Raw genomic sequence first — 16,354 nt, 5'->3', positions numbered from 1 at the left:
TGTGCTGCCAGGTCGACACTACACACACACACACACACACACACACACACACACACACACACATACGCACACACACACACACACACACACACACACACACACATACACACATACGCACCGCTGACTCATTGTCACTCTGGCTCCATGGCTGTGTTTACCTGTATCCTCTCTCCAAGGGCCATGTATGTTGGAACTCCCTTGGTAAATATTAGGAGGGTGTGAGACGAGATGTTTTGCGTAACTGAGTGACCTTAGCAAAGGAGCAGCATGTGTGAATCCGAACAACCTGTGGCTTTCCCTCAAAAACTTCCTGACACTTAATTCCAAGAACCTCACAGCCAAGAACTCCAGTTTCAGTTTCAGAGGTGAATCTAATACAAACCAGCAGTTTATGGATTGCATTAGCCATAGTTGTAGTTTTTTTTTAACAGCCCGTGAAATGTCTGTGACCTCAGATTGATGTCTTTGAAGGAAACTCGGTGGAACTTTCATCTGGGAAAAACATTGGCTCAGCAGGCGGTTCAGTGTTTTCTTGATGTTGGAGTCATATGTTTTGGTTGTAATATCATCTTTCCAACCCTACACAAGAATGCACACCTGGTCGGTTGTAGATTGATAGCCGTTTTAACTTTTTCTTGTACAGCCCTTACTTTGCAGCTGAACATTTGGTGCATGTTTCCTGTGGCATGCTAAGGAAATATCCCCTCCAGCCCACAACTTCAAGTGTAAATTTCATCAGGGATTGCATGGGATAAAAGTATGATGAAACACCAACACTAGTCTCAGTCACTGATAACGTAGCCATCCTATAATACCGCTGAAGCTTCAGCTGTATGAATAAAATTACATACATTTGCTTGGATTGAAGTTCAGCATTTAATTTCAAGCCTTTACTTTTGATTGTGCTTCATGAATATAAGAAGTGAAAAAGTAAAAAAAGCTGAAGTGAATAATTGATATGAGCAGACATGGAAGCGCCCTTTAAATTACTAATGAGTTCAGCTTCATTCGTGTGACACTGAAGGCCGTGGCATTGCTGACTCCTCAATGACACATGCATGCACGCAAACAGGAAGTGAGAGCTGAGCACCCTCACATGCACCTGCAACTCAGAATAGCATGAGTTGGTCATTTTAAAGCTACTAATTTCCACTTGTGAGCTGTGTAAATTGCTAACCTTTAAATGAATGGGTTCACTTTTAGTTTCTTCGTACTAAATCAAGCATACTCATTTTGTTAAAGCCAGCCTGCCTGCCGTCTATCTGTCTGCTACATGTACCATAATATGTGAATTCAAGATGACTGAGGCTGTGTGTTTTTCTGTACTCACTCCACATTCTATATGTGTGTGTACATTTTTTGTTGTGTGCGTGTGTGTGTAGGCAATTTGTGCTGGGAACAGAGCAATGTCCTCCTTCACTGGCAGGAATTGCTGAGTCAGGTAGGGCAGTATATAATTACACTTGGGCACCCATCAGCAGTCTTAGACCCTTTTTCCCTGGCTCACCCAACAATAAAAACTCCTGTGCACCCTGGGCTATCAGTGGCTGCAGGCAGCCAGATGATTCAGAGACCAGCTTTGCCCGGCTGTACAGCCACTCTTAGTGCTTTCACACTTGCACAAAACTCCTGAAAAACTCTGAAGTTTCCCCTGCCAGACTCTTGTATTTTTTCCTCAGTAAGTCCGATTGGCAGGATTTAATCAGCAGTTGTGAATTCCGGCAAACTACACATGGATATAAAGGCAAGTCTTCTCATCATAGCGTCGTATAGTGTACTCTGTTGATTTGTATGCCACTTCTACATCATTTTCTAAAATCATGTCTTGCCTCAGGAGACCCCCTGCTCCCCCCCTTCCCATCGGACAGGAACAGTCTCCGACTGTGCATAATGTTAACAACCAGATCAGGTGGATTTCAGGGGCAGTCCTCCTCAAATTCTCTTGACATTTCCGGGAGTACATGTGAAAACAGCTTCTGTGAAATCCTACATTATCATTCCCACCACAAGCTGCCGACTCTGTAGGTGGATCCATGAGTCAGCGAGAACAAATTCCTGCTCTCTAATGTACTCGCCTCCGCTCTGTATCCGGGGTTGGAGCAGACAAGTGAATGATAAACCAGGTATGAGTAAGTCTTCTACCCGGTGAGTAGATGAATAATGTAGTGTTGTTTTTTTTGTGTGGCGGGGGGTTGGTTAAACTATTGTTTGCTCACGGGAGTGTCATCACCGTTCAATGAATTACAAAAGTGTGTCAGTGTTTCTTTATAACTCCTCAGTATCTCAAAGAAAACTTCACCTACTTTCAAAGCATTTGCAAGAATTGAATTACATTTAAAAAATGTTCCATCTTCTAGTCTATAGTGGTTCCGATGAAGGTCACCATCTGTGTGTGTGTGTGTGTGTGTGTGTGTGTGTGTGTGTGTGTGTGTGTGTGTGTGTGTGTGTGTGTGTGTGTGTGTGTGTGTGTGTGTGTGTGTGTGTGTGTGTGTGTGTGTGTGTGTGTGTGTGTGTGTGTGTGTGTGTGTGTGTGTGTGTGTGTGTGTGTGTGTGTGTGTGTGTGTGTGTGTGTGTGTGTGTGTGTGTATAAGTGCTGCTGGTGATTCAGGATGACTGGGATTTCACACTTGGTGCTGTTTTACACAGGCTGACTGTAGCGGTAGTGACAGCCACAGGTGATGGGCAGACTGTGAATGACCATGTCGAGGCCTGTTTCAGATCTACTGTTGTAATCCTCATGAACCTATGAACCCTCTTATGAGGATCTATTACATGCACAGCAATTTCACAGCTTGTATGTTTAGATACTGGACATGAGTTACTGAAACGAGCCCATTAGTCCAGCTGATGTGGGATTAATATTTGCAAGCTCGCATTTCGACACATTAGGTATCACTCTTTATATTTGCCCTTGACTCAGAGGCAAAGGTGTCCCCTGTATTAATGAACCACTGATCCCCTCTCATTGGTATTTCACACTTGGACGAGCCAATCATTATAACCGAGAAGGGCTGCAGCGTCAGATCCCTGTATGCCAGTATGACGACTAAAGCTTATTAGTGCTGTTTCTGATTCCTCCGCGCTGAGTCATTAGCATGTCAATAGAGGAGAGACACAGGCGGACGGGGGACATTTTCAAAGAGATGGTCGGTCACAAGCATTCGGATTTTGTTCTGTAAAAAAAAAAAAAAAAAAAGAATTGCCAAATTAATGTGCTGTGAAAAAATGCATTATTCATCAGGTGTGTGTTGAAGCTCCAGTGAAGCTGCTAGCTGTTAGCGGGGAACCAGGCAACCGTTCAGTCTAATTAACAAGCAGTGTGTCTGAAGAGCCTGCAGCAGCCTGGCCCTCTGCTTTCAGGAAGGAAGGAGCAGCATAGTCACTGTCACAGTAAAATAAACATTTTTTTTCTTTTTACATATGCACTAATGCCCTCATAAAAAAACGAAACGTTATCTTGGCAGCGCAAACAAAAACAAACATAACCCAGTTTTCTTTGTAAAAGTAGAGCGTCAGAAGTTTTGCACGTACTACAAAGTGAATAGGCCACTGTTTGATGTTTTGTTAACACCTCGCAGACACCCTAAACTATCCAGCTGCAACTCCGTTATTGTCCTACATTTGACTGCCTTGTCACACACTAATAAAAGCAAAAGCTATCCTGCATGAGAGGTGTACATTGGAAAGTTGTTGTGTTTAAATGTCGTCCAATGGAAGCTCTCAGATCTCGTTTCTTGTTTGCCTCATGTGTCAAGTCAAGGACCACGCCCTGCTCTCTGACCACAGGCGCTAAAGCTCTGCTGATAATAACTTTCAAGTGGAAGTGTGGAAGTTTGGGAGGCTCCGGTGGCTCCTGAAGAATCTAAAAAGCAACACTCACTTCATTACAGATGCAACCTGGATCAGATCAAGACATTGGCATGTGTCAAAAGTTGTATTTTAATCTTAACCTTTATTTGCCTGAGGACTGACATGGTCATGGCTTGTTCAGAAGTTTTCAATCATATAACAAGTTATCTCAGGAAACTACAAAAAGAGAAGGCCTAGATCGTCCTCTTTGTTTTATTATTCAGAGAGACCCAACATTAATCAGGAACACAACAATGGCAAGAAAAAAAACTTGTATCAGACAGAAACTTCAAGCAGAACCAGAGTCATTAATGAATAGCCAACTTTAACGTATAGAAAGACTTTGGATCTTTAACAATGTCAATAAGTGGAGGAATCATTTTTGTAAATGCAGGGTGTTGAATAAAGAAAATCATTTAAATACTTACAGTGTGAATAATAAAGAGTGACAATTCCCAGAAGCTGTTTTGTATTGAAATGCTATGTGTGGAGTTTGACTGAAGCCCTGGGGCTGTGACTGTAACACTTCAGATTGTAAATAATATTTATTTTTAACTGCTACCAGCTTCACCTGGGTACTGTAACAAATTTTAAATGGTGACATAGGCGTAGAAAGAACCCTGAGCTGGGTTCGTGTTAGAAAGTGTTTTGAAATTATGAAGCCAGATAAAACGCCTTCAAAATAAAGTTTGACTGTGGGGCGCTGGTGGCGCAGTGGTTAGGGCGTGCGCCCCATGTATGGAGGCTGCAGTCTCAAGCGGGCGGCCCGGGTTCACATTCCACCTGTGGCCTCTTTCCCGCATGTCGTTCCCCGCTCTCTCTCCCTGATTTCTGACTCTATCCGCTGTCCTAGCTCTCCATGAAAGGCATAAAATGCCCAAAAATACATCTTTAAAAAAATAAAATAAATAAAGTTTGACTGTGATGGGTTGTAGATCACTCTTTTCAAGCAAGTGGACAAGCAGCCATTAGACATTAAACATTTTAGTTTCTGTGTAAAGGAAGAAGTGAGTGAGAATATACCCCTGTGATTCATGAAAGGATTTCCAGAAGCTCTGATTTCAGGGGGAAAATGATTATTTTCTACCATTATGACTAATTGTTATTGTGCTGCTCTGCACTACAGGGCTGTTGTGGACTGTGTTTCTGCTCTCATCGGTCTTTAAGCGCATAAACTGCGCTGACGTAAAGTTGGGGGAGAAGGACTAACAATGCAAAACATGAAGCGAGGGAGAACAAGAGAAAGTATCTGTTTTCCCTTTTATTAGCTTTATCAGTGGTAACATGTGGACACAGCAGAAAGGCACTAAAAGCTGGCGAGGCGACCCAGCGATGCCAGGGGCCACAAAAGAGGCAACACTGTCTGCTGAGTGTGGAACCAGAACAACAATAGTGTCTCGGCACAGTACAGATGAGACCATGCTGCTCGGTGCCAGCGCGTTACTGGCTATTTGAGTGTTTTTGTGTCTCTGCCAACCTGGAACCAGAGTGGTACAGAGGACACAGCTTCTCTGCGCACTGTTCATTGTTCTCCAACAGCGATGTCTAACATATTATATAAACTCTACCCAGCCTGGGCCAGGGTCTAATTCCTCTTGTTAATACTAATAGGAGCAACTATTTGTCTACACTTGATGTATTTCTGTGTTTGTATATATTCCTTTGGGTCTGGTCAGAGGCAGTGTGGTGTACACTCTGCCCTTTACTCCTGCCATTGTTCCTTGGACTTCTGTTGCTGCAGAGATAGCAGTTATCACTCTGGAGCTGGAGCGACCTCTCGTAAAGATAGGCCTGAATAGAATGTTTTCTCGCAAAAAAAAAAAACACCTACAGATACAAGACTTTACATGACTGCCTGCAATGCAACCTTTGACCACTGCGTGACACTTCATGCACACATGCATACTTTTGCATTACACACCCAGTAAGCCCTCTTCATGTAGCCTAAGGGAATGGGTGTTGAAGTGTTACAGTCTTTCATAACCTTCCGTAGAATTTCACTGATAACCTTCATTCCTCAAAATGTCTCCCACACGCTGCTCATACTTACAGAAATAAATTGTTCAAAACTTTGCAATTGAAATAATGAGTTAGCGGGGGGCCGGTTGGCATGAGTACTTCTATAGTATTCTACATCTGTTTGTGTGTGTTTGTGTGTGTACAAGTGCTTGTTCATGCATTGGCTGTTTGGGTCTGGGTGTGGAAGAAAATCACAAACTGAATAGAGAGTGTTTTATCTGAGGCAGACGTGAGGTGTTTTACATTATAAAGTTATGAAGTCATATCTAAAGTTGGATTCCAGTACAGAAACAAAAGCCCTCCTCGCCCTTCCTGTGATGTAATTTATGGACAGCTCTAGTTTGGGCATGTGACTAGCTTGACCAAAAAAGGCCCATCAATTGACAGGCCGACGCTGCTGCTCATGCAGTGTGTCACACAGACTCATGCCAGGAGTCTGCCGGGCTGTGATGCTAACCACTGCTGCCTCCAGTCCAACTCGACAAAGTGCTGGGAGGCTGTGATTGAGGAGAGACAGACAGAGGCACAGACAGGCGGATGAAAGACGCAAAGCGGGTTAGCTGGATGGGTGAGTGATGATGAGAGAGAGAGGGAAGGGCACATGGCTCCAATCATTGCTCTACCACTCTTTATCTGTCAGACTCCTCTTCCCACATGTATCCTCTCCCTCTCTCATTTGCTCGCTGTCTTTCTTTCTCTGTCTTTCATCATACAGTACGACTAGTCTGTTGCCTTTATTCAAAATAAGATCCTTAAATGTCTTTTTCAGCAGATTTCTTTTGTGTCTGTGACTCGAATGGGAGATACATGATAACCTCCAAGTGATTATACATTGACTTCATGTCTTCCTCTGAAAAAACACGATAGGCATGTGCTCAGAGTTTCAACTGAAACTATTTTTGTTTGTTTGTTTGGGTGGGAGGGAGGGAGGGAGTAACGGGTGAAAGTAAAAGTGAGAGTGGGATGTGTTGTTGTGTATTTGGATGTGGGGGGGTCAGCCTGAGGTTAAAGGGTGGGATGTAAGTGCTGGTATGTGGATAAAACGATGAGTATTGGATAACTTTAGTGGCTTGGATAAGAGGTTGTGTGTGCGTGCTGTGAGTGCAGAGTTTTTTGCAGCCTTTGTTTGTCGACAGTATTTGCGTGTTGACTCAGAGTCACTCTCCTTTTTGAATAGCAAATGTGTTGATTGACAGCCTGTTTGGCATCTGCAATATTTTTGACATTATTTCAGCCCCTGTCGTTGTCTTTTGAGCCCTTGTTGTTGGTATGCATCACGATTCTGCGACTCGGTAAAGGTGTCTCTCCCTGCGCCTGTCTCTCAGTGAGCAGTGACACAGGACTCTGGAGCTGTGCTGGAGCAGGGTCAGGCGGATGTCTGCTTCTCAGGGTTGTTGTGCCTGTGAAAGAGAGAATAGACAGCAACCTGAGACTCACAGGCCTGTTTGTTTCCTGTTAGTGCAGATTATCACATTTCAAGCCAGGAGGGACGAGAACTAAAGCATCATGGGAGAGTGACAGTCTTCGCTGGGAGATGTTTGTGTGTTTGTGATTAATGAGATTGTCTCGGTACATAAAAACCCCTAGACAGACGTAGAAGCCTATCTTTAGCATACTGTCTGCAAGTTTGTCCACATGTAAAAGACCTCAACTCCTGTCAGGTAGGACCTCATTTTCCTAAACATGCAGACATGTTTTTCACAAAAAACGTGACAAGTTCAGTTTGTTTCAGCCGTGTAGTATCTCTGCAAAGAGGAGAGTTTGGTCCGGGCCTGTAAAACAGCATTCCACCACACAAGGTTTCAAGTTTTAAAAATGTTTCTTCCTGTTCGTCTCTGCTTGTTTTGAAAAAAAAAAAAAAAAAAAAAAGCCTACAGGAACATAGCTTCAAGTAAATGATTATCTACTTTGTGACTCAACCAGTTAGGCCTAATTATGTATTGCAACACAGCACACTCTGTGCCCTCTTAAGAAATATTGACATCTCGAGTGTGTTGAAATTTTACAGCTCTTGAATTTGACAGTGCTCTCTTTTCATATCAAAATGATATCACCTCGCCTGCACGGCCTCAAAGGAATCTTTTACCACATGTGATCATCTGTCTCCGTCTCCCACTTGTTTCGTGTGATGTCGTTCAATCTCTGAGCTGCGCCGTCATTCTCCTCTGTTTGCGGTGTCACGTTGAGCTGTTCTGTGTGATGTGTTGTTGCCACATCAGATATAGGCTGTTGCTCCCCCAGCAGAGTCTGTGTTTGGCGTCCAAACAGCAGAGAAGTAAATGGTGGTGTGTGGGGGCAGCCAGGTCAGCAGCAGAGGGGTGGAAGGGGGTTAGGAGATGGGAGGGGGTGCAGGGTAGGGTGAGGGCTTTGTTAAGAAAAGCAGGAATTCTTCCGGCTGGCAGATGAAGTCAGTGCATTCCTCCAAAGCAGCTCCCTATAGTCAGCCACTGGAGCAGAGCCAGGCGCTGAATGAGGGGCAAGATAATGGTGGGGCTCAGCTTTAAACACCTCCCATTGAGAACCGGAGAGACGGAGAGAAAGGGAACACCATCTGTCTGACTGTGGGTGAAGAGTTGTCTTTTTTTTTTTTACCCACCTAGGCTACAAAGTTTCATTCAGTGTGCCAAGTTCTATAGAAAAATCCTGCCACTGCCCAGGGGCATTTCACTTTTTATGAGCACTGCGGTATTTTATTACGTTGTTTTGAAGCTTGGCTGTAAAAAGTACAGCCTGGCAGAGAGAGCCCTGGATAATGATATTCATTTAGGTTAAACCTGCCGCCTGGACGCGTGTTCGCCTACCTGCCGATCTGCTCTCTGAAGTCTGATGAGACCCAGTTCTTGTCCTGCTGAGGCGGATCAAACTGAGACACACACACACACGCTTTTCCTACCCCTCCTGCTGTGTTCCTGTGTATATGTACCCGCGCAAACACCCTATCCCAAACACAGACACACTTGAGTTGCTCCACTTTCCCCTGTCCGTTCCCCTCGGCAGTAAGCTATCATAACGGCTTTGAAGGAGGGCAGCGGAGCGTTTAATTGGGTTACAGATTGGCATTTATGCTCCCAGGTCCACAAGATACTGCTGGGACTTTTCACTAACCACCAGGAACCTCACCAAATTTGACACTGCTCTTCCTCTTGACTGCTGTGCTCGAAACATACAGTTCAATGGTGTTCTCACCCAGCACAGAACATTCATGACGTCTGTCCACTTAAGTGTAAAAACAGGTTTTTCAACAAATTGCAAAGGATATGACACCCTCCAGTGTTATTTGTTTCGGGTAGCAACATATTGTGTCGTATGTTGGGTATAGGATTACATCATGATCTACAACTCAGTGAGGCCTTAAGAAACTCAGTATGATGTCTTTATAGTGGACCCCAAGAGCTCACTAGTGCTTCTACATGCAGAAAGGTCTGCTCTCAAGGCAGAAAAAGTGTATTTCTGGACTTGGCATCAATGATATGAACACACACCTCTAACATATTTGTTCTGTTCTTGTCTTTCAGAGCCAGTGCGATGCAGTGTTGAGTAAAGTGAAGCTGAAGTCACTGTTTTAAGACCGTCTAAACCCTTCATCCCCGTCCTGCGTGGTCCCAGATGGAGCTCAAAGTGTGGGTGGACGGAGTGGTGCGGGTGGTGTGCGGCCTGTCTGAGGAGACTTCCTGCCAGGATGTAGTCATAGCTCTGGCTCAGGCCATCGGTGAGCACCTCAAACTCTTTTTCGATTAAGAAAACATTTAGCCGTGATGTTGGGATGCCATTTCTACAGCTTTTGTTGCTTTGCACATTGTTTGTTTGCTTGAAAGTTTATCTTAAGGGGCTTTAAGTGATTAGATAACAACCCTGCCTGTAGAGACGATTCAAAACAAAGAGTTCTTGTAATTGCCACGGTTGCTTTAAATCTATGTCTGCTTTCAATTCTCTACTGACCCAAATGGAGCACTCTGCTGGACTGTCAGAGTGGTCAGTCTGGATTTAAGCCAGCTCTCTGTCCCCATGTCATCCGGCTATATTCAAACCATACATTTCAGCTGTGTTGAACAACATAAATCCAGATTTAGCGCTCTCCTTCTTCCATGAGTGAGCTGCCTGCCAAGTCATTAGGGAGGGTTTGTCCTAATTTCAAGGTCCTTGTGGAAACTTCAGTTTATTTGAACGTTTTTTACATTTCATGCGAGTCTTACACGGCAGCTTTTTATTCCTCTCCTCAAAGGAAGAGATTTAGAGGTATCGGCATCATCATAGTGTCTCTGTCATTTGTTCACTCAGCATTACGTGCATAGAAGCAGTGGGAGGAGTCAGACTAACGGCTTTACACTGAAGGTTATACAGATCTTATACGAAGTTTTTTTTTTAAATGTTTGTCCATCAGCTTCTTTAATTTGATGTTTTGTTCAGGTTGAGTTTGTGATTTACAGTGTCAAGGTGATTGTCTTTGCACTTATTCTCAGTCTCTCTCTGTCTACAGGTCAGACAGGCCGGTATGTCCTGATACAGCGTCTAAGGGACACAGAGAGGCAGCTGCTTGCCACAGAGAAGCCTCTGGAGTCCCTGGCTAAGCTGGGCCAACATGGCAACGAGGTTCAGTTCTTCCTGCGTCGCACCGGCCCAAGTAGCAGTGATGCACCTGGCTCACAACAAGACAAACCAACTCCCCTCCCTCTGCCCAAGCACCCCGAGCCTGAGAAACGCAGCCAGCCTAAGAAAGCGCTCACCTTCAACCTGGGGCCATCCACCTCCCCTAGAACCAAAGCCAAACAGTTTAAGAGATCTCCTCGGGACTCTCCGGAGCAAAGAGCCTCCCCCTCTCCTTCACCAAGTTCCGTTTCCTCTCATGTGCCATCCCCCTCTCCCTCTCCCACCCCACCTATAGGCCCATCCAAAGAGGAGGTCTTCAGAAAGGTTCTTCAGCAACAGGAGAGACTGAGGGCTTTTGAGGCCCAGTTAGAAACCCTGGAAAGGGAGTCACATTCCTGGGAGCGTCCCCACCCTTCTCCGTGTCCCTCACCTGTGTCTGACGCTCGGTTGCAGGAAGAGATGAACGCTCTGGAGATAGCGATGCGGAGGAACCAGGCTGAGCTTGCACACGAGCAGTACTGGGATGAGGAGCTTCAGGCGGAGGTGGAGAGGGAACAAGGGATGAGGAGGAAGCTGGGGGAGCTTCACGCACAGCTGGACGAATGCGGCCGGCGGCTGCACGAGTTCTCCGTTCGCTCCGCTCAGCTGGAGCAGGAGATCCAGCGGGAAAGCCAGGACGAAGGGAAAGCGAACAGACCAGAGGAGTCCCTCGATGCGATAAAGGCAGAGCTCCAGAGCCAGGAGCATCATGGGACAGAGCTGGTGGAGCGGTTATCTGAGACTGACAAGGCTCTGGGGAAGGCAGAGTCTCTGCTGCAGGTAAGGAGAGAGGTCACGGTTCTGGAGAAAGGGCTTTAAATCAACATCAGCACATACGTAGATGTTGTACAAAACGCCTTCTAATTATACTGTGAGACTGTATCCCTCTCCTATCTGCATACTGCAGCAAACACTAGTGCAGAGAAAACTCCTAAAAAAGGAAAGAAGAGTACTGATCCAAAAGAAAACATGATTTACTGTGGCATTTAATTACAAGAATAATTATTGGAGTAATGACACATGCATGACTTTTGTATACTAATAGCCTGCCTTGTATTAAATGTTTTATTGTCTGAATTTACAGCCTAGTTGAACTGGTTTGGCAGCTGTCTTCTTGTATGCATGTTCAGAACACGTGGTTACAAATGGTGTTTATATCACATCGCCAGTATCTTCATATTCTTGTATATTATGTGTATGCAAAAAAAAAAGAGATTAAAGAGGAATGATATATGGAACAAAGGACCCTTTTTATTGGATCTACTGAGCCTCAACTTATCAGAGTTTATGGTGTTATTGCTTGTTTTGCATTGGGTGGTTGTCATGGAAGGTTGTTATATCAATAAAAAGAACCTAACCCAGTTTTAAATGAAACCCAAGTTTCCTCATTACCCGAGACTCTAGTATCCACTTGGTTGAGCTCTTTCAGAGTTGTTGCAGACGGGGAAGTGAAGAAAATGAAATTCCTCTTTTATTGTGGGACGGTAAAGGATGTTTTGTCAGAAAGAAATGGAGTGTTACCATCCAGACTGAGAGGCTATTGTGACTCTTTCCCTATTTTTGCTCCGAGAAATAAATAGAAAACTGGCTGCAAAACGAATTAACAGTAACAATAAGCTCATTGGAGTCATCAGTCAGTCTACCCGGTGGGGATGTGCGAAACTCTGGGGGTGAACTCAACAGCTTTAGTGCCCGATTGATGGAACAGAGAGGGCTGTATCATGGGCAATTTTGAATTTATTCAGTGAGCAACCTGCTGCGGAAGGTTTATGTTTGTTCAATGCATGGTGGTGGTATAATGTGTTCCACCATGTCATTACATGTATCAACAGTTATTCAAGATTGAAGAGTTGACAATAAAGATAACCACAGAGGCATTTTAAACATGCAGGCTGAAACAAGAAGCTCTTATTCCAGGAATCGACATGTTAGCACAGGTAACATGAATACAGTATAATAAAGCTGGATGTATAGTGATGGAAAGGTGTGGATGTCTGGCAGTGTCAGTTCACTGTCATGCCTGCCTGCCGAGTGTTTAAGTGTTGGTGGTGATGAGTGCAGCATTGCTGTCATTAGGCTAATAGAGGCCAACTTACAGGTGTGAACTGCCTCAGCAGGCTGCCTCAGTCCAACATCAATTACACGTCCACACACACACACACACACACACACACACACACACACAGGCGCTGGGGTTGTTGGATGCTCACGTATACTGAGGCTGCTTCCTGTACTGAGTGCAGACACATTGATTTAGTACGAATGGGTGGTCGATAAAGACTGATTGACTGGCCTGTTTGTATGCATCACAGATTAATCTGTGGGTGCATAGGTGATGCTACTCTCTCGATGGAGGCTCTGTGAACTCCACACTTTCAATAATATAATTGAAGGTAGTCAATTTCTCTCCCCCTTTGGCATCGGGTTAATTAAAACAACTTGAAAAGGCAGCCAGCAAATGTGAGCTGTTATGTATCCATCTATATATACAGTATGTCTGAAGCTGCTGGGATCTGATGGAATCTAAAAAAATGCTTTTGGGAATGACTTTGAGTTTGATGATTCATTGTAGATGAATGGGTTTATGATGGCTCAGGTTGTAGTCTCTGTCGATGACTTGAAACTAGACTTGTAGACTCTGCTGCCCCCTTAAGGTGAAAAGATATATGGCAATTACAGTAGTTAATGGCAAAAAGAAATAGCTGTCCTGCCCAAGAAGTGTCGTACTTTCTGCGGTTGGTGCTATGATATTACAGCTGAACAGAACTATATCAATACATTGTCCTGCTTATTGAACGTGTCTTTTTTCCTATGCTGCACCTTCTTTTCTTTTTTTTTTAAAGGTAAACAAAGTGACAGTGTTGAGTGAGTCAGCGCTGACTGATATAAGCTCTCCTTTGTTTTCCTCTCCGATCCATGTTCTTTTTCCGTCTCAGGCCAAACAGGAGGAGCTGGAGGAGTTGAATAAGGAGCTGAGGCAGTGTAACCTGCAGCAGTTTATACAGCAGGCGGGTGTCCTGCCAGCGCACTCAAACTCACGCACAGATCTTCAGGAGCAACTGGAGCAGCTAGAACTGGCACATCTTCTGCAGGAGGGATACACTAATGGGGGTATGGAGATGAAACTTTCTGTTATGCATTGAATCTTTAAAATGGAAAAATACGTGTATGTTTGAAGACTAAAATGTGACATGTTGTACAGTTTTTTTTTAACGGATGGATTGACATAATCAACCCGTGTAGAACAGATTGTAGTTGAAGGTCCACAGGTGTATTGTAAACTACCTGACTCTGCTTCATTCAGACTATCATACATTTATTTTTGTATGTTTGTTTACTTTCCTAGGGCTTGATTTAAAAGTGTCAAATGTAAGAGGCTTTGTGCTTGTGACTTTTCCACTCAGGTAAAAATGATCCAATAAATGTATTTGTCTTTTCTCTGAAAGGCCACAGTTTACTTCAAGTGGACTCCCCGCCTCGCCCCACTGCCAAACAGTTCCTGGGACATCCCCGCAACCTGCAAAACCCTCTAGTGTCCAGTCTCAACCCTGAGGGTGTGTATGTGTGAGACCCTGCTGCTTCCCCAAGTCCACCCTGCCCTGCTCCTCCTCCCCCTCCCCACTTCCCCCCTTGGTCCCAGAGCCTCTCGCCGCTAAACTTTCTACTCCAGCTTGATTGGGTTTTAAAACTGCAGCTGCCCTTTTCCGGTGTTGGGATAGTGGAAGCATCTGTTTGGGTGGAGGTCCTTGTCATCTACCGTTAGAGGCTGAAAAAACTTCTCTTCTGCTCCTATCCCTGAGTCCTCTGCTGATTCCTGTCCCTAACTTTTAACTTTTTTTTTTAAATTGACTAAAACTTTCACATTCCTGCTTCGATTTTCTCTCACATTCCCCGTTTGATTTGATTCTCAAAATCCTTTTCTGATGTCTCTCCTCCCTGCCTTCCTCCTCTCTCACTGTTTGCTCCTGGACTAACAGTAGCTGCTTTTCTTATACTTTAATGCATCTGAGAACTTGCTCTTAATCCCCCCCCTCTCTGTAATACAGAGCGGCCTCTCTACCCTCGAGTCAACAATCGTGTACCGACAGCTGCTTCTCACCGTATCTCCATGTAACACATTGATCGCACTGGGAATGACTGTAGCAGACATTCTGATTGTAGTGCTGTTCTTTACACTGTGACATGGAAATATATGTGACCAATGTCATTTCAGTTTGCCTTTTATGTATGGATACTATTAATATGTGAGAGGGTGTGTGTGTGTGTGTGTGTGTGTGTATCTATACAATGCCTTGTACTTTGGTGACACTTGACTTCCAAAGAGCAAGAGCCTTCGTGGAGGGCTCTGCAAAATGTTTTGCACTGTCCCATTCTACTTCTGGGTGAAGCCTTGGCCCTTGTGAGACTACAGAGAAATGTATCTTGAAGTTATTGCCATCATTTAAAGCGAGATAAATGTTCTGGGTCTGTATTTCACTCACGCTGGGGAGAATATTCTTATTTATGTGTTTCTCTGAACCAATCACAGCTTTTGAAAGAAGGTGTCATACCTAGCGGCTAAGATAAAAGTTTCTGTACCTTCTCTCAGAAACTTTTCTCAGAATTGAAGCTAGAACTCCTTGCTAGCAATGTTTTGAAGCGAAGTTAAGAGCTCTCTGGGAATATTCTAAGACTATTTGTGAATACGGTTCTTTGAGGTCAATGATAAAAGATGCATTTCAGAAGTAGTGCCACAAACAGGGCCAAGGTTTGTTAAAGTAATTTTCTTTTCCTTTACTGGGTAGGATGCTTCTGTTTTTCTTTTGCTGTCATCCCACTTAACATTTGACCTGTCACAACTTGAATGTGCCTCTGTGTACTGTACTGTAGCTTACTGACCTTAAGTCCCTAAAAATAACATCAACAAATAAGGGAGGCTTATCCTTTTCAGTTCTTTGGACTTTTCAGTTGTTCTCCATGAATGACCATCCAAACCATCTTAACCAATATTTACATTATCTTAGCACTTAGCCTTTTATCATTTGTCTTGACAATTACGCTGACAGGTCAAAGTGAAGTGTGTTTGATTGTGAATTCCTCCTACATTGTGGTGTTTGCCTTTTTGGGGTTACATAACTGCTATCGAGACTACAGATATCTCAAAAACAAATGTGCTTAAAAACCACTTCTGCTACTCTGACTTCAAATCTTTAGTTTTCTACGGGTAAAGGATGAACACATCTTGTGTCGGATTATGTTTGTGTGAATATCTTGATTGACCCGGTCTCTCTTGTCTTAGCTGAAAAAAAATAAAGTTTCCCAAACAAAGGGATCATCATCCCCAATTATTTTTGTGTCTTGCAGTCCTGACATCCCGCGAGTCGTCATGGAGATAAAACATGGACCACATGGCCACGGGAAAACATGTTCACTGTTCTGTCACCGTCACCTCTTATTTAACCCTTCACTTTGTAACTCATTATTTAATCCTCTTTGATATACATAATGTATATAAATAAGACAAATATATTTACAGAGTTTTGCTACTGTAAACACTGCAATATCTGTATGAAATGTAAAATAATTTAGAGACATTTGACTTAGAGCAATTATTACTATGACTATGTATTTAAAGATAATAAAATTGTGTATTGTGTTTTAGATCATCTTTTGCTGAGTGGTTGTTTTTTCTTAATAATCCTGTCTATTGGATCACATGTTGTCATTATTGTTCTTGTTACAGTATCTAGGAGAGGAGGTGCAGCTTTTCTGAAATGCTCTGTGGTAAATAATTAACACACCAGTGTACACTGTCTAAAAAGGACTGTGCCATGAAGCTCCTATGTGAAATGCATAATGAATATATTATAGGTACTGAAAT

General features: G+C 43.7%; 1 protein-coding gene across 4 annotated transcripts in view; it reads left to right on the top strand.

Moving 5' to 3' along the window:
• rassf7a (Ras association domain family member 7a) overlaps positions 1 to 16,134 on the top strand; it is a 36,264-nt gene extending 20,130 nt beyond the window's left edge. For 3 of the 4 annotated variants that reach the window (XM_020641880.3, XM_020641888.3, XM_020641871.3), the window contains exons 2-6: positions 9,384 to 9,577; positions 10,346 to 11,274; positions 13,431 to 13,605; positions 13,941 to 14,048; positions 15,838 to 16,134. In XM_020641880.3, coding sequence (XP_020497536.1) covers positions 9,475 to 9,577; positions 10,346 to 11,274; positions 13,431 to 13,605; positions 13,941 to 14,048; positions 15,838 to 15,869 — 1,347 coding nt within the window. In that variant the 5' untranslated portion in view covers positions 9,384 to 9,474 and the 3' untranslated portion in view covers positions 15,870 to 16,134. Of the gene's footprint in view, positions 1 to 6,285; positions 6,437 to 9,383; positions 9,578 to 10,345; positions 11,275 to 13,430; positions 13,606 to 13,940; positions 14,049 to 15,837 lie in introns of those variants that run through there. The other variant, XM_065956656.1, reaches the window with a different exon arrangement.
• The last annotated feature ends 220 nt before the right edge of the window (positions 16,135 to 16,354 follow it).

This window comes from Labrus bergylta, chromosome 7 (genome assembly GCF_963930695.1).
Source record: "Labrus bergylta chromosome 7, fLabBer1.1, whole genome shotgun sequence".
Classification (NCBI taxonomy): domain Eukaryota; kingdom Metazoa; phylum Chordata; class Actinopteri; order Labriformes; family Labridae; genus Labrus; species Labrus bergylta.
This window is presented reverse-complemented; position numbering and strand designations above follow the sequence as displayed.